The sequence below is a fragment of the Solea solea genome, chromosome 18, assembly GCF_958295425.1.
Source record: "Solea solea chromosome 18, fSolSol10.1, whole genome shotgun sequence".
NCBI lineage: Eukaryota > Metazoa > Chordata > Actinopteri > Pleuronectiformes > Soleidae > Solea > Solea solea.
The window spans coordinates 16979094-16998119 of record NC_081151.1 but is presented as its reverse complement, the minus strand read 5'-3'; the positions used below and the strand labels follow the sequence as shown (position 1 = coordinate 16998119).

General features: G+C 40.3%; 2 protein-coding genes across 6 annotated transcripts in view; both read left to right on the top strand.

Moving 5' to 3' along the window:
- The first annotated feature begins 709 nt into the window (after positions 1–709).
- On the top strand, positions 710–6719 carry srsf5a (serine and arginine rich splicing factor 5a). Its single transcript, XM_058614563.1, has 8 exons — positions 710–862; positions 2112–2242; positions 2338–2408; positions 2641–2802; positions 3288–3357; positions 5013–5086; positions 5165–5269; positions 5589–6719. The coding sequence occupies exons 2-8, from the start codon at positions 2117–2119 to the stop codon at positions 5905–5907; spliced, it is 927 nt and encodes a 308-aa protein (XP_058470546.1). The 5' UTR covers positions 710–862; positions 2112–2116; the 3' UTR covers positions 5908–6719.
- Positions 6720–9509: 2790 nt separating this feature from the next.
- The window catches only part of pacs2 (phosphofurin acidic cluster sorting protein 2), a 70570-nt gene continuing 61053 nt past the window's right edge, over positions 9510–19026 (top strand). For 3 of the 5 annotated variants that reach the window (XM_058614551.1, XM_058614552.1, XM_058614550.1), the window contains exon 1: positions 9510–9907. In XM_058614551.1, the coding sequence (XP_058470534.1) occupies positions 9789–9907 (119 nt within the window). In that variant the 5' untranslated portion in view covers positions 9510–9788. The remainder of the gene's footprint in view (positions 9908–19026) is intronic. The other 2 variants (XM_058614554.1, XM_058614553.1) reach the window with 1 other exon arrangement.

Genomic DNA, 19026 nt, shown 5'->3' with positions numbered 1-19026 from the left:
CATAATAAAGCTGACGATCAAATGGCCTGATTTGATCTGACCATATTATCTTTATTAGGAGATTAGGGCTTCATCCACTCCATTTATATCCATGAGGTTAGTCTAAATAACATAAAACCTTGGTATACTGCAATACTACACTCACAAAAAAGATCACATGGTTCAGTCCCTCCATAAAACAAATAAACTACTTTTCCATGAAGAGTGTTTACTTAACATTAAACAGGTATATAAAAAGTGACATTGGAAATGTGTGTGAATGTGTGTATTTGTATTTCTTCAATCTACCTTTGATCTGTTCCCTCAATTAATTTTGTATGAAAGAAAACTTGCAGAAAAGCTAAATGTTTAAAAGTATAATGATATCAAAAGGGATGGAATGGTAGCGAAACACCAGAATGTTTTGATGTCCGAACCGTTAAAATCGGGTAAAAATGTAGGAGAATACGACCACGGATCACACAAAGAAATGGGTCTTTACACTTTTGCTCCAATACGAAAACATTGCCTGGGTTGCCATATCCATGTCGTTTCTCTTTAACTTTGTCACTAAACTCCATTTATTTTTCTATAAATTGTAAAGACAATCAGCCTAGTGTATTTAACCTGGGAAGAGTGTATCTCTTTTTGATGCAATTGATCAATACATGTTATGCAACACGTGTTCAGGCAATATCGACGTGTAAACTCGTTAAACTCGCCAAACCGGAACTGGCAACCCGAAGAGAGCTCTTCTTAGTCCTGCTTCTTTGCGCCTTTGACTCATTCGCCATTTTGATACAGTCGAGTGAACGGCGTGGCGAACAGTTGCAGCTAACCGGCGACGTAAACGATACTCTGACGATTTAAGGACACCATTTAGGTAAGTTTTTTTTAATCAAGGTTAAGCAACAACATTGTGCATATAAAGTGCATATTTTTGTAACTTATATATCCGTGGGCTTCGTTCATTTCCAACAGCTAATCGTGTCTCGCTAACGCTTGTTAGCTTTAGCCGACCTCGAGGCGAGCTAAAGCCACCGTGGAAGCTCGACGCTAAACATGTACTGTTCACCTTTTAATAGATAGTCTGCCTGCAAAAAAAAAACTGAACTTATAGGAAAACATTCAGGAATTGGATTCCACCTAACGTTTGTTTTTCTTTATCGGCAAACTGCTTTCATAGAGTTATGTAAACGTGTCTTCAGGCTCGAGTTGGGCCTACATTCAATTTTACATCCTGTGGCTAAGGGAGTGCTCAAATTCAACTGAAATACAAAATACTGCATTTTGAAAATACCCCGATAACTAGTAAAACCCGCACCCGTACCCGACATTACACCGAAGTTAATTATAGACGTCTATGTTAAATCGGGATTAATGGCCCGTATCGGTAAGACCATGTGGTTTTACACGTTTTTGTTCTCAGAAACGTGCTGCAGATTGCACAAGCGTTTTAGTCGGTAAAATTAAAGCGCCGTGTTCTTTCTGCGTCATTGCTTTAAATACAAAGACTCTAAAATATCATTAGAGAGAACATGCCATATAGAGATTTTGCCACAGAAAACCACATGTTGGTCGACCCCTCGTAAATGTTTTTAATACAATATATATATTTATGGTGTTAATGGTAAACCCGGGTCATGTTTTCGAATGACATTTTTTGACAAATTCAAAGTCCAAGATCGCTGACTTATTATTTGTGTCAAAGAGCAGATACCATTAAAGGCAGCTGGGTTTACGTAACACGTTGTGGGGGATGAGACCTCGGTGTTTTGTTAAACAAAGCTGTAATTCCACAAATGAAACCAGTTTGACTGGAACTTGTTTATCTCCAGTTTGCAGTGGTGGTCGAATAGATATCCAATAGATCAAGTTCACTGTTGAATCTCAACATGAACATAAACTGCATAAAAATGCAAATGATTACTTCCCTACATGTTAAACTCAAAACAATCGGATAGTCAATTGACAAAAGCAATGAAAACTGCATCACTGCAGTTTTACATTGAAGGTTTTTTTTTGACAAGTGTATTATGTTATTTGACAAAAGTTAAACATTGACCTGTCTGTATTCCACTTCCCTCCTGTTGTGGTTAAATGTTAACCAAAACGTTTTTCCACTTGTGCAGACAACATGAGTGGCTGTCGTGTCTTCATTGGCCGCTTGAGCCCACATGCCAGAGAAAGAGACGTCGAAAAGTTTTTCAAGGGATATGGACGGATTCGGGAAATCAACTTGAAGAATGGATTCGGCTTTGTGGTAAGTGTCACCGCAGTGACTTGTTTAAATCATGACGTCTGATCCAGTCTCCCATTTTAATCTTCTTAGTTAACACGTGGCTGTCCTCTTTTCAGGAATTTGATGACCATAGAGATGCAGATGATGCCGTATACGAGCTGAATGGCAAAGAGTTGTGCAGCGAAAGGTGATAATCTAATCTTGTGTGGTTTCTTTGTGTTCTAAGCCCGTTTCACTATCACGATAGATAGATAGATAGATAGTGTAGTGTGTGGCTACTGTGATAACAAGGTTAGCTAACACTGATAATTCACAAGCCTCCCAATATTCTATACATTGTTAGTGTTGTAAAGACTCTGTTAGAATCAGTTTGACATAGTTTGTATCAACAGAAGATTAACCTGCTCTTTCTTGTTCAGGGTTACTATCGAACATGCTCGCTCTAGAAGAGGAAGAGGTGGTGGACCTGGAATGGGCCGTTTCGGTGGCGGCGGAGGAGGTGGTGGTGGTGGCGGCGGTGGTGGCGGAGGTGGCGGCAGAGGAGGAGACAGCTACCGCCAGTCCCGCAGCAGTGGATCCAGGTATGTCAACTTGGGTCTACCAAAGTGGGGAAAAAGGCACCACATGAACATAATGATAAAATTGTATAGTACACTTTTTTAAACGGTTAAGTAGCAAAGGAAAAGGAAAGGCCAGAGGGAAAAAGGTGTGGATCTTTAACACGTTTACTAGTGATGTGGTAATCTATGATTGTGTATTTTTCCACACATTTAAGAATGAGTTGGAAAATGAGACTTGACAGGTGCAATTGCAAATACAGTGGCAAAAAGACTATGGGGCTTTAAACCTTTTTCAAACAGGGCTAAGCAAAACAAAGTGAGTCAATTGCTCTACATCTGAATGAAATTCAAATATTACTCAGGCCTGAGGCTGTAAATATAGCTTCACTAAAAGATGAAGTGAAACTGACACTGGTAAGAAAACATCATCTCAGGATTGTAGAGTTGAGTGCCGAGAGCCCCTTTTGTGTGATTATGTTTTAAGTGTTTCTTCTTTGGTTCTACAGATATGGCCCTCCTATGCGGACTGACCACAGACTCATTGTAGAGAACCTGTCTTCACGGATCAGCTGGCAGGTACGAGATGACTTCACTTTCTTCTCTGCCGTACAACACAGGCCCTTTCATATTATGTAGTCACCTTGTAATGACATGCTTTTAAAAAAAAAAAAAAAAAAAAAAAAGTGAAGCAGCTCATTTGATCGGACCCGGCTCAATTTGTTAGTGGTTAGAAAAAGAAAGTAACATTAGAAGTAAGTACACTAGAAAGCCCACTTTTTTTTAGTTTCCCACCATCTACATAAAGCAGTTTATCTAATCTTTTACCCTTTTTTAACAGCTGCTCTTAAATGGTTTCCTTTACATCGGAGGTGAATACACACCCTCTGCCGGAGGTCTCAGAAGTGTGTAGCGCCCTCTTTTGGTTGTTTTTCTGAATAGTGTCCATTTGGTGCCTCTCCTTACACGCAGTTGCCGCCGGTCTAAAGTCTTGGCTGGGCCCCGTAGCGGGTGAAAGTGGTCTAGCGCAGGATACGGTAGCCTTAGGAGGTCCGTAGCCACAGTCTGGAGGTTCTGGCATCCCCGACTGCTGTAACCCCCTCAAATCCACGCTCATTTGGGTCTTTTTCTGTTGCTGATGGAGCTGGGGTGGGGTGTTGAGTCGGGCGCACACCCCTCTCCTCTACTTGCTCTCTGGTGGTTCCTTACTTGAGGAGGCCGGATGCTGAGTCAAGGCCGAGGTCGTTTCTCAAGGGCTTAACACTGCATTGGTTCCCATTTGCTATTTGGACAAGTGGCTCTATTCTAATATCTTCCTGGGTATGGAGCGGTAAGTAGCATAAAACTCATGTGATTGGGTTTGTTTAGGGTCGGGTGGTAACAGTCTCAAATAGGAAGGGGGACAGTTTTACTCTATAAACACTTAACCTCTGTAGAGTCAAATCACTTTAAAATCAACCTAAAGAAACCCGCCCATTGGGTTTTGTTCACTCACTGTACTATTGTCATCCGCCCCCTTATTACAGCGTTTCAAACATAAATTCAGTAAGTTGTATTTAGAGGTAGACCGATTTAAAAGGGCCGATATCGGTATTCAGATAAAGAATATTTGGGAATCAGCCAATCATGACAAATGTATTTTGTCCTCACTTTTATCCAAAAGATGACTTTTTTGATGACCCATTTAATTTTATTGAAAATGCTCTACATGCATTGCACTGCAGTGAAGACATTAAATGTGAATTGGAGATACAGACCATAGGTGTTCTTAAATGACAAATAATGGGCCAACAAAAGGCATCAATTATTGTAAAATCGGCATCGGCCAAAGGCAAACTCGTATCGGTCGACCTCTAGTTTTAATCTTTGACACATAAAATCCTCTCCCTGCTGTCTGGTCTTTCAGGCGTCTTTCTATGGAGTTCAATCAGGTTTTTGCTGATGAGCCAAACACAACACAAAGTCAAGGAGCCAATTTATGGGATATTATCTAAAAAAACAAAAAGGCAACACTTGTCCACTCTTACAAAGCATTTTCAATGGCTCTTGTTATCAAGCCCTCCACAGAAATGGGAGCTTATTACAGAATGACAATGTCAGTATCAGATAGCCCATGTTTCTGTGTGTGCTGGTTTCTGCTGCCTGCTCATTTCTCTCCCTCCAGGTCAGAAACTGCTCTCGCTGGCATCTCTTATTCTGTGCTGTTATTAATCCTGCATTGTGCTTTGAAACAGGACCTGAAAGACCTGATGAGAAAAGCAGGTGAAGTCACCTTTGTGGACGCACACAGACCCAACAAAAATGAAGGGTGAGTTGTTGTTGTTGTTTTTATCAGTTAATTTGTGTTCATTCTTGGGTCCTAATAAATGTCTGTACTTGAACACAGGGTGGTTGAGTTTGCATCTCGCAGTGATATGAAGAATGCCATCTCCAAACTTGATGGGACGGAACTAAATGGACGCAAGCTGAAGATCTTTGAAGACAGGAGAAGGTGACTTTTCTTTTACTATTTATTAAAAAAAAAGATTTTAAAAAGCACATGGACTTACTTAATAGGGTGGATAATCATAATCAGTACAATACACTCACAGGCTGCTTTATTAGGTACACAAGACTCCTAATACCTGAATGTCTTGCACATCAACAATGCATTTTCTCAGAACTGCAGCTCACTGGCTAGTTTCTCTCTTTTGGACCATTCTTACTCTGATGATTTTAAGCACATCTACCTGCCTAAATACATTAAGTTACTGCCATGTGAATGTTAAATACTGTTTAATAACTTGTGGCTAACTCTTGTTTCCCTACAGTCGCAGCAAGAGCCGTTCCCGCTCCCGCAGCTACTCTCGCTCCAAGAGTCGTTCCCGCAGCCGAAACCGCTCCAGGAGCCGCTCCAGGTCACTCAGCCGCACCCCTGAGAAGAAGACATCAGGAGGAGGGGGCAAGTCTGGAGCCAGATCCCCCTCCAGATCCAAGTCTCGTTCCAAGTCCCGATCCAGGTCTCGCTCCCGCTCCCGCTCCCCACCTCCAGCTCAGAACAAGCAGTCCCGCTCCCGGTCCCGCTCACCACGTTCTCGCTCCAGGTCCCGCTCCAGGTCCCGCTCAGCCTCCGCAGACAGCAAACACTGAGGTCGATACACATGCTGGCCCCAAAATAGACTGGTAGTGGATCACCATAGGCCTGTATGGTGTTTTTGTTTTAAAGAAGGGGAGGGAACTGCCTTTTATGCGGCTTCTTTGGAAAAAGATTTTCAGATATTAATGTGCCCACATGAATTTTGATTTCCTTTTTTTCTTTAGTTTGGATGTGCTTCCTTCAGGAAAATATTATTTTCCCCTCTTTGAAACCCCTCCTCACATTTTTATGACACCCACAATGACAACCCGCTGTCTGTTGAAGCTGTTGGCCGTATTTTGATTCCATCCTCTCCCGTCTGCTTTGCCTGGTTGTTTGAGGTTGAGTTTGTCTGTGTTTTGTAATGCGAGCTCCTGGCATCGCTGTGAAACTGTGATTCTGCTTCTCACATGGTGCGTTCGCTGACCTGGTAATGTATGTAATGATTAGAAATACAACATCTCAGTTGGTGATTAATTTCAGCTTCCTCGTGTAGTGATGTTGTAATCTAACTTTGACTAGCTCTTTTTAAACACTGCTGTATCAGGACTATCTTGTTAGTGACCCTTTTCACCCCATTTTTTTATTTACTTAATCCCCAGAACAAGCTTGTGACATAACTCTGAGCACAAGTGTCTTTCTTGGCAAGAAGAAATGTTGATTGATTTATCACCAATAAAACTTGCTGCATATTTACATTTCTTTTGTTATGACCAGAAGGGACAATGACAACTCTCTTTTTTTTTTATATTTTGAGTGCAGGTTGTGAGACTCTTAAAATTGTTCTCTGCAGTTTAATTGAATAAAAGTTTCACAAACTCTTAAATCAGTCGGTCATACTTTTGTTTTTGTCATTTGATGATCGCACAAATGTAAGTCACTCACTGACACAAATGATGATTTTGAATCCGTAAGATTTTTTTTTCTTTTGTAAGACGTGTCAAATTCCAGCACCATAAACCTTTCAATGTGTTTAAAAGCGGGATTTTATAATGCGAGGTTAAAGGTCGAGTTAGATTTTGGACATGGGTCTTCACATTTTGAAGGACGGTAGTTGTTGCTTCCTGTGGAGTTTGTAAATGCACTTGGGTTACACTAGTAAAACTAATCTGATTAGATAATCTTAAATATGAGGCCAAATTCTCAGTTGTATCAGTGAGGGCGAGGTGCAGAGTTTTTGTGGCAGTAAAAACCCATATCTTATCTAAAGTGACTTATCAATAAAATTGCATTTCCTTTATTAAACTAAGGCCAATTCAAGGTGTTAATACTTTTGTTCTTTTTTAAGAGCATAGGGACAGAATTTTAAGAAATCAATATAAAGTTAAAGATTCCACCCCTTCCTTTCTTGGGCCAGTATTGTTTGTCTTTTGTTTTGTATGTCATGAAAAAAAAACCTTGAATAAAAGTAATGAAGAGAATTATTAATTTAAAAGTGTTAAAATAAGATTTCCAATCAATATGTTAAAAAAAAAGAATGAACTTAAAAAATACAGTAATAGTTATTTAAAATTAAAACAAGATATTTCAAAAAGCAAATATGCAAAAATAAATCAGTAAAAACATGAAAAAGAATAATGAGTTTATGTTTGAAGTAAACTGGTAAAAAGAAGACATTTCATATCAATATACTGTGTGAGGTTCACATGCAATACTTACAAGGCCCGCTAGTGGGCCACGGCCTGTACTTCAGAAAGCGCTGGACTACACACTATTTAATGTGAAGGTTCTTCCTATGAAAGAATCCTCGTTCCTCTTATTGAAATGAGTCACAGTGAGAAACAAATCCACTTCCTGGACTGGACCATGAAGGTGAACCTGACTGATGAATGTAGGGAGTGTGTTAGTACCACTTGAAGTCCTTATTAAAATTATACTTGGAGACAAACTGGCTGGATTAATGTAATAACAGATTAGCCATTGTCTCATGTTAATCCTGAAAGTTAAATCTGAAAACTATCTCACTGTTCACCACATGGTGGCAGTGTTTTCTTAAAGAACAGTGCCATAACAGGACAATGTACTGTAATATCTGATTCATGTTCAATATTCAACTTATTCACAAGCAGGAAGCTGTTCATGTGACTGATGAAATGCTCAGTGGCACGTGAGCAGCATTTCAACAATACAATAAAACAAACATCAGAACAAAAATAAATAGAACACATTAAAAACTTTCAAATAAACCCCTTTTCTATTTTTTTGAAGCGTTCTTCTACAAGCAGCAGCCACTGTGACGTCACAAGTGAAAGTGCTGCAGGTGCAGCAGTGGACCACGTGACAGCCCAGGAATCGAACCGTCTCAACCTGAGTCCACGGACCCGCCCGTCTGCACCTGCACCCACGGAGTCCAGGGACTGTCAGTGACGTTTGTCCTCCCATGAATATATGAGGGGTGGTTAGTGCCACGTAACAAGCCGGCTGAAGAAACTGAATGATGCCATTTATAGCAGATAATTTGTGCCATTTAATAACATGAAAAATAAAAGTGGGGGCTACAATTAAAGATCGATTTGAATGATCAGTTAATCTATTGGGCCACACGGTTGATGTAGTGGTTAGCACTCTTGCCTTGGCAGCAAGAAGACCCAGGTTCAAGCATGGACTTTGCATGTGTGTGTGTGGCTTCCTCCCACAGTCCAAAAACATGCATCCATAGAACATCTATATATGTGGCCCCGGTCCAGGGTGTGACCCCGCCTATCGCCCTATGACAGCTGAGATAGGCACAGTCTATGGATTCTTTTCTTAATTAATGGATTGAACAGATGAACGTTAAAGGACAGTTTTATTTATATAGATGTGCAATAATTGATAGTGTGTTTTAACCATGCTTTTAAACCGCAGTTTAACTATGTTTTTTTTATGTGAGTGTGCATTTTGGAAGGAGTGAATGGTCAGAGTTCTTTTATAAGAGTCAAAGAAGTGTACTCTCAGCAATGCCGATATTGGCTTTACAATATTGTCAACAAACACACCACAGTCCCCTGATATGACGACTAGTACTACTACTATATATATATTTCTTTAATGTTTATTTATTTTGCACAATGAATAAAATGCTGACATGAGTATGCAAACTATTATTTAAAATGTCACCACAGAAGAGACGTAAGTGTTCCCTGCAGTTGGGCACATGGAGAAAACATATATGCTATATATACTTTTTTGTGTTTAATTCATATTCATATTTTTCTTAATCACGTCTTTATTTTTAATGCTTATATCTAATGTTATTTTATTTATTACATATTTTTCTAATTATTTATTTTATATATCTTAACTGTAGGGTTAGTGTATGCCCTGTACATGTGGTAAATTTGACTTTGATTATAGGTATGTATATATGTATATACACATATATAGATATACGTATATGTTAATATTGCTTTCACTTCATTTTTTTTAATCACATCTTACTTTATTTTTTATGTTTATATTTAATTTTATTTTATATTATATGTCTATGCAGTGTATGTCCTGTAAAATTGACAATAAAAATTTGTCAATTTTTTTTCTGTTTATATTGCATTTACTTTATTTACTTTTTTTAAATCACATTTTACTTGTGACTCCGCCTCCTGGGACCTGTGTGGCACCAATCGCCCTCCATACACCAGGAGCAGCGTGGTAGGCACAACAAGCCGAGCACTGCTTCGTTCGCGGGTGAGTCCGTGTTTCACTGCAGTTACTCGCTGACACCGACCTGCCGGACTCCACGCGACCGGAGAAATGAGCTCGTCCTCCCGCCCTTCACATCGCACTGACGTGAGCGTGTGAAGGCTCTTCATCTCCACGGACTCACACTCGCACACTTGAAGACGACCAGCAGCGGTCTGCTGTCTTCAAAGCCCGCTTCGCTCGGTGTCGGACAGTCCCGCCCTCAGTCCGGACCATGGCGGAGAGAAGTGGCCGGCTGAGCTTCCCCGGCAGCGGGGCTCTCAACAGACCGGTGCCCATGAACCTGTTTGCAACGTGGGAGATTGACGGATCGTCCCCGAACTGCATCCCGAGGTGAGTCCCTGCAAACACGGGCAGCAGCACCAGCATCTTCTTCCCTCTGTGGCTTTAAACTTTGAAGCAGGTGTTTTTTTTTTTTTCATAATGCACCAGCCTGCACAGTCATTTATTACTAGTGCTGTAATGTTACAGCTGCACCACAGAGCTTGTACCTTCATGCCCACCGTGCGAGGCCTTGCTGCTGCCTCTGCAGACTTTGTGAAGCTCATCCACCCAAACAAACCTCTGCACTCACTCTTGTTCATGTTCTGCGAAATTAAACACGCTGGAGCTGGAGACACAAACAAGTCATAAATACACCAAAAAAAATTCGGGATTACAGAGCAAGCCATACTTGAACTAGTCTGATCAGTTTATCCCGCCACTTTAATAGGTACACCTGTCTTTAGAAAGATCTAAACAGCCAATCACATGGCAGGAACTCAATGCATGTAGACAGCCTGCTGACTTCACACTAAGAAATATGATTTAAAGGTGCAGTGTGTAACACTTGGGGGGGGGGGGGGGGGTGTTATTCAACCGTATAGTGAGAAGCTGACGTCACGTCACAGACAAACGCGCTGTTGAATCTTGTCTGATTGGACGGTCATTCCGCGGAAGTCCCGAAGTCTACCGTAATGACAAGTATATGGGCGCAACGCTCTATTTCTCCGCTTTCTCGTATCCACCCATCCGTCTTCTATCGCTTTATCCTCCACATGAGGGTCGAGGGTCACGTGAGGTGCTTACATAGGGTGAAAGGCGGGGTCACAACCTGGACAGATTGCCAGTCCATAGTTTTTTTTAATTTTCTAGATAAAACAAATGGTCTGAGGAGTTACGGTAATGAGAAGTACCCATAAGTTTGTTTTTTATAAGTGTATAATTGCTTTAAAGTAATCTTTGGTTTTTGGAGCCTTAGAAAAAGCTTTTTTTTATATGCTTAAAGTAAGGGGTTTTCTTTAGGGTAGCCACCATCTTGAGGTGCCCCGTTAAACTCTTTAACACACCGAGACACATTTTTGTGCTTTTGCCTTTTAATTTCTAGAATATTATATCCTTTATTCATGCATATTGTTAAAAAAATGATGCCAGGTTGTGCATTTTTGTGTATATTTTTTATTTTCAGTCTATTGTAAACAATGTTGACTGAAATACTCACACTAACACACCTACGCACAAAAATGTGCTCATTGAAACCCGTTCAAATCACTATATTTTGATGCATCATGACAAAAACACGGCAGTTTTAAGGGTTAAAATCATTAATGTTTGATATGTATGATGAGGATGATGATAGATTTTTATGATCAGTGTATACTTTACTCAGGCCAGGCCAGGATTAGGAGTTCACTCCACTGGCTACCCATTCATTTTAGAGGACATTTTAAAATCCTGGTCCCTACTTTTAGAGCTTTATGGACAAACTCCCTCTTACACCTCTGACCTGATCCTACCTCACACACCTACCCCACACCCTGAGAGGCTGTTAGTTGTTCCCAAAACAAACTTTAGGAGTAGAGGGGATTGAGCCTTTCAGGCAGTGGCTGCCTCTATTTCTTACTACTTGTGTGTGGATTCATTTAAAAAGCAGCTAAAGACTCTTCGAAGCCTTTTTATGGCCTTGAATGTGAATTATGTTTTTATCCGTTGTCTCTTTTAATATTTATTTTATTGTAAAGCACTTATAAAAGGTGCTATATAAATAAATAAACTTTACGTACTTACAGCTAAGGCCCATTTAAACCAGGATTAGTGGAAGATCCCAGCTTAACTCACTATCTAGGTTTTGTGAAACAGTCCTCGGGCCTTTACTCTGCAGGTGTAGCTTGTGCTGAAAGCTGTGAATGCTCAGCATCATCATCACCCGCCCAGTTGTCATGATGGATAACCAGCATTAATACCAGATCACTGTGTGTGCCAGGCTGCACCATGGAGACCATTCAGCTCTGGTGACCTCCAGAGACTCAGACAGGGCGCGTCATCAGTGCCAAACCCTGATTCAGCTCTGTAGATTCAATTTTATTCGTAGACTCCTGGTTAAGACCTGGTCCACTTAACCCAGAAGCTGTCAGTTACATCGATGAAAGAGCTGCAACGATCAATCGTTTTAATTATTGATGAAAATATGGATTGTTTAGTCTTTAAAATGTTCAGCGAAATGTCTCCTACAGCTTCCCAGAGGTGAACGTGATGTTCTCTGATTTGTTTTTACATCAAAAGCAATATGTAAATGATCATTATTTTACATGATATTAAATGGAGGCAATCCCAAATGAGCTGGAATGAACACAACTTGAACTTTGTATTTGCAGCTCATTTGTGATCTTGAGAATATTAGTTTAACAGAACAAATGTAACTCCAGCTACACTCGCTCCAAACCCTATCAAAATGTAGATATTTTGCGGGAATATGGACAAAATCCAGACAGTAAATCAGAAAAACAATGTCCTGCCCTTGGAAGTTGCATGAAGCAACCCCCACAAATATGTGATTTAACGTTTCCTGTTTTGAAAGTGACCGTGAATCGCAGCCGTGGCTCATACACTCTTGCTTTATTGCATATATAATGTCTGTTTTGAATGAGTTTCCATCTCCATATAGACGACTGCGCTGTTGTGTTATCGCTGTGCATCTTTCCTGAGGTGCAGCGTTGGGTTGTTGGTGAAATTGCCCCAGCTCAGACATACACGTCGGATGCTTCTGAATTTCTTGTGACACGTTTGGATTCTACACAAATATATATATATATATATATATATATATATTAGTTTTAGTACGATTAAAATCAAACAATAGTCATCATTTTATGAGAAAAAGTCATAGTCTTACAAGAAATAAAGTCATTTTTATCATGATTGAACTAAATATATTATTATTAATAGCAACAGAATGCTGATGTAACCAGCTGTAGCCTTACAGTCGACCAATACCGGCCATTTCCTCCTCCAGAAAAAAGACGATTTCCTCCAAGTCTGTGTTTTTCTTTCTTCCAAACAAACTCGATTTCTTTCACAAGCTTTTCAAAGTCCTGATGTTGATGATAATGTGGTGCTGATGTGACAAAAAGATCAAGTACCAAACCATAATGTAACGTCACAAAATGCTCCGCGATCCTCATCCCGACGCCCGTGCAGCTGAGATTTTGCTTGAATAATAATTATGACTTTATTCTCATAATATCACAAATTTATTCTGGGAAGATTAAGAAATGTTTTCTGTAGTTTGGCCCCAATACTCTGTCGTACCTTATCCTCTTAAATTAATACCACCGGTGGGTATTACATTGCATGGCTTTTAGCTGAAATGAGATTAATTCATTTCCAGGAATATCATAATGTCCGCAGAATGGGACAGAGTGGATAAAAAAATGTTCCCGTAATTAAAAAGGTCCCAGGTTTAATCCCAGTGAAAGTGCTTTCCTGTGTCGACCGCGTGTTTGCGGCACTTCGCAGTGACTTTGTCTGAGTGAAGGCTTCATTTGCAGCTCATTATTGACCGGCTGTCTGTCACTGAGGACGGGAGAACGTCGCCTTGTTAACCAGTCATCAAATCAGCCGCTTCATCCGGCGATTACAAGCCTCTGGAGACGCAGCAACACCGCTGACCGCTGCCTGTCTTTAAAGGGCAACCATGTTTTACGGCAGAGCGACCTGCTCGCTTCCTTTTTAAAAAAAATCATTATTAATTAAAACAGTCACAGAGCAGAAACCTCCCAGAACATATTTGCAGATTTAAGCTTATCTACACTTAACTTTTACCCTAAATTTAGTTTTCCATTAAAACATCTCACTTCAGGCCTTTTAACCTACTAATGAGTCCGACTAAAATGAGCTATCCACATTAGAGGATGGTTTTCTTTTTTCTATCTTTCACATTTATCCTTTATTCATGCATATTGTTAAAAAATTATGCCAGGTTGTGCATTTTTGTGTATTTTTTATTTTCAGTCTATTGTAAACAATGTTGACTGAAATACTCACACTAACACACCTACGCACAAAAATGTGCTCATTGAAACCTGTTCAAATTACTATATTTTGATGCATCATGACAAAAACATGGCAGTTTTAAGGGTTAAAATCATTAATGTTTTTTCCTTTTTTAATGTACAAATCCGTGGTATCAGATTATACAAAGTACAATCAAGTCACCCACCCGTAACAAAGAGGAGGTCGCCCTTTCAGGGTGTTAGATACATTCCTAAACACACAAATATATGCTGTGATGGTGGCATGATGAATTATATATAATCAGAGACGTATAAACCAAGACTTGAGTAAAAGTACAAGAAGTTGAAGTATTCTCTAAGCACCACACTTAAGTGGAAGCACTGAAGTATTCAACATTTTTTGTACTCAAGTATTGCAAGTCGTTTATTTTAAAATGTACGACTCAAGTACTGAACGTAAAAGTAGAAGTATTGTGTTATGTAATGATTAGGCGGCACAAAAATATGGGTCAAAAACACCATCCAGCGTGACATAGGCTTTATGATAGCCAGCTAGTTAACGTTAGCTAGCTGCTAAGAGAACGCCGCAGCATGTCAGGAACCGCGGCTAGCTAGCTACTTAGCATTTTAGTACTTAATTACAGTAGTGAAGTAGTTCTACTTACTATACAGTACATCTCTCTATATAATACATATAATTATTTATATTATCATTATAAACACTGAAGAAATATGACAACAAAAACATGAATGTTGACTAGAATATATCTTACAGCCTCCCCATTCAAAATGGAACTCCCCTCCTGTCTAAAAAAAAGTCTGATTAAAAATTATAAAGACTTATATCTGAACTAGGGCGGCAACTAATGATTATTTTCATCATCAGTCAATCTGTTGATTATTCTCTTGGTTAATTTAGTACTTGTTTGTTCCGTAAAATGTTGAATAATTGTTGACCAAACCTGGAAATGAAATTGAATGTCCACAAACCAGAACTATTCCGTTCTAAGGATTTCTTTGTTTTATGTGCACCAGAGAAATCAGGAAAATATTAATGTGTTTTTGTTTTTATTTTGCCTTTATTTCACCAAGAAGTCCGTAAAGATTGAGATCTCTTATTAGGGAGACCTGGTCAAAAGACTGCACCGGTTTACTACTCAGACAGTAGACAAACGATCAATCAATCACTCAATTAATCAATCAATCAATCTGGAGGAGATATGTGTATCTCAAAATACACAGATCCCACACACCGGATGAGTCTTAATGAGGTGTAAAAGTTATAATAACTGTAGTTGAGTATCTAATGACACTGGTATGAAATGATGTGAAGATGAAGTTAAATCTTGACTGAGCAGGTCCTCTGACAGTTGGTCCAGGCTAAATTTACAGCCTTTTTCCCAAATATGTCTCACATGCAGTTTTCTTTTTTTTCATTTCATATGGGAAATTAAATTGCAGGCGTAAAGCGTAGTAGGCTCGTAACATGCTTCCAGTCTCCCTGTGTTCCTGGTAGCTGATTACCGAGTGGGTTCATTGCTGCTGTAACTCAGCAAAGGCTACAGCATGTCATAAGGGACTTGGCTGCATTTTAATGTGAACAGTGTTCTTCTGGCAATTTTTTTTTGTCTATTTCTCCTGTAATTTTCTTCACGTCTCTATAAACCCAGTCTCTGCTATTAGGCTGCAAGGCTTATAGAAGTGCTGCCTTGGCAGTGATCTCACGTTTCCCCCGCGTCACGTCGGGACACGTGCCACTCCACAACGAGATGCTTAATTATCACCTATCATGGGAGGGAGCTAATTTAGACGTGGTTTGAACGACAGCTGCCTGTGGTTTGGTAATCGAGGTGATTCAGACTCAGATGAACCTGTGGTCGCTTTAGCAAAAGATAAGCGGCCTGCTGGTGAAATGCTAATGTTGCTATGTACTCTCTTTTTTTTAATGAGGCAGCACGGCGTGTTTATGAGGCTATGGTAATATTAAGCCAGGATATGAAGTGCTGAGGGGAAACACCAAGGCCTGCTCTAGTGTGAGAGTTTGTGTGTGTGTGTGTTTTTCATCAGTATATATACTGTATATATGTGTGTATATATGTATGTATATATACATACATATATACTGTATATATGTGTGTATATATGTATGTATATATACATATATACACACATATATGTATATATATACATATATACATATGTGTATATACATATATACATACATATATGTATGTATATACATATATGTGTATATACATATATATATACATATATGTGTATATACATATATACATACATATATATGTGTATATACATATATATATACATATATGTGTATATACATATATACATACATATATGTATGTATATACATATATACATACATATATGCATATATGTGTATATATGTATATACTGTGCATAGCTCACTGGAGCTGAGTGGAGCTTCAGGGAGTCAAGGGGCCCATGTTAGAATTGTATCCGCCTAAGAGAGCCCCTGTCCTGGCTACGAGAGTGCAATAACCCCCCCGGAGACTCCATTGGAAATGTTATATAACGTATGAGGGATTTCCTTTTATTAAAAATCAAATATTGATATTTAAAGGGCAAACGGAGATCATTTGAACAGACTTTTAACTCAGCATGATAATAGCCAGAGTCACTGGGGCTATTAACCTGTGTGGCAGCTAACTAGAGGTCATGTGATCACGTGGGCCCATGTGACACACTGAATCCTGCTGCGTGTGTGTTTGAATATGTGGAGTTTTGAGAAGTCATTTAAATACTCGATAATGCCATCACTCGGGGTGAGGACACCACGCTCGTGTCTTCTAAGAGGCGCTTGTCGGATTCAGTCCCGCTGCTCGTGCTCTACTGTACCAGAGCAAGAGGCGTGGAGCTGTCTCGTCTTGGTATGTCTGAAGTGGGCATCGGTTGCATTTCTGCACATCGGCCCACAGGCGTGAGGATAAGTGCTGCAGGAGGCGCGGCCAACCTCCGAGACAGAGCCAGGATTGAACGGGCCCTGGAGAGGCAGCTGGACGCAGTAGGCCGTCATATTTGGGCCTGTTGGAGGACAAGAGTGCTGAGATGGGGCTTTGAACAGCAGTGAGACACTCGCTCTTTTGTCCCCCGGCTGCCTGAGATGCTCGCCCTGCGGGAATTTAGAGTAGGATGAACGAGGGCCAGTTAAAGCCTCCCTTTGTTTGACGTTGCTGTTTTTTTTTCTTTCTTTCTTCTTGTTGTCCTGCACTCGGTGCCTGTTCTGTACCAATGTTTGAGAGTTGAAACAAGGCAGAGTGTCTGCAGCCATGTCAGCAGCTCTGTGACGCTTTGATCTACGTGCTAATGTGGATGTAGCATCTACGTGCTAATGTGGATGTAGCATGCTGTAACGTTCAGTCTTTGTGTTTATATGCACGTTAAAAGTCAGATTTTAGACATATATGTATAGTGTGATTGTATTATCACCCAGCCCCAGTCTTAGTCGGACTAACGTACCAGGATAATGCGATTCAAAGTCTGACTATAGTCAGGAGACGATGTCGAAACGCATGCCCGACCCAGGACTTCACCCTTCCAGACTGTACTGTACCATGATGGAAACATTTTTACTAGTTTCCAGATTTACGACACTTTGATTATGTTCCAGATCCATCGCCGTGTTCATCGAGCACTTTCACTTTTAATCAGCGAACACCCTGTTTTCTAGGTTTTACAGCCACTGAAATATCCATTAATACACAGTTTGATTTACTTATTTCTTTTAACACGCACAATTACGTGCTTTTCACTCAGAAACCTTGACTCTCTCAAGGCCACTGTACACACACATACACACACATGGACCACAGTGCTACTTTGAGTTGTAAATTATTAATATATGGTAATGCCTTTTCCGTTTTTTTTTTTTACGTCTAGAGTGCTTTGATAATTGTATTAACCCATAAATCATGTCATTCTGCTTTGGTAACATCTTTTCATACACATTTATTTGTCAGTGTGACTCTGCCTGTGCCGGTCGGGGAGACTTATGTAAGATATCCAGCAACCCAATTCTTGCTGAGGCAGCACATCGTGGAGGACAGACGGGGCAGGACAGGACAGGGAAGGACAGTTAGCTTCTCATTACACACACACACACACACACATCTAAGATGCCTTGTGACTCTGCAGGCTGGTCAATTTTGCCTCCAGCTGACTTTCATCATGCCTCATCGCTTCGTGCCATGCCCGACTGCCTGCTCTCTGTATCCCGATATTATTTCCCCACAGACTATATTTGATTTTTTTTTAAGTAAACAGCGTTCGTGTTATCTGTTCAGCTCGTATTCGAAGCAGCTGCCGCTCTGCAGGGTGGAAAAGTGTCGTTTCCATCACATCGTCTGCATTTTAATGAAGAGCGCGGGATTGTTTTTCACTTGCGTGTGCTCTTGAGCTGCAAGAAGGGACAATTTTATATTTATACAACTGATAAAAGTGCAGACGTAAACACCAGATGACTGTAAATAGCCTGTGAGAAGCTGACTGTGTCGTTTCAAGGCTAAAAAAAAAGGAGGAAGTGAGTAAAGGTTGTGGACTTCTGGGGAAAATGTAACGCAGCGTTTTTGTACGAGGGGGTGAAAACTGTGTCACTGTGTTATTCTCTACATGTACGTGCATGGCCCTGACATTTCATGAGCGCCAAGTTGCACTAATTAAATTCATGCTCGGTGAGAAGAATCAAACGGGCCACAGGAGATGCAGAGTGGAAAGTGACGTGTCTTTTTCCTGCCAGCAGCAGCAGCAGCAGCAGCAGCAGCAGCAGCTAAATCAACCGCGGTCATGTGTCAGTGTGTCAGGTGTCGTGTCGAGTCCTCCTCGGCGAGTCGTCAGTCTAAACAGACGCCAGATGATAGAGAGCAGACTAAACGGCAGCGAGCTGAACCCGACATGATAACGGCGCGCTCAATTTTTACGTCGGAGGTCAGAACTCCGATTTGAACCTGTTCCAGGAGCGTGTGAGCAATAGGAGCTGAAAATTAGAACTTGATATTCCATCGTGATATCGCATATCAAGATGTTCGTGCTGATGTTTTGCCGAATTTCAAAGTAAAAGTGCGTGTTTTGACATGGAACGATGTGTACTTGACAATAAAAACATATTAATGATGCAATGTAAGTATTAAGTTTATATACAGT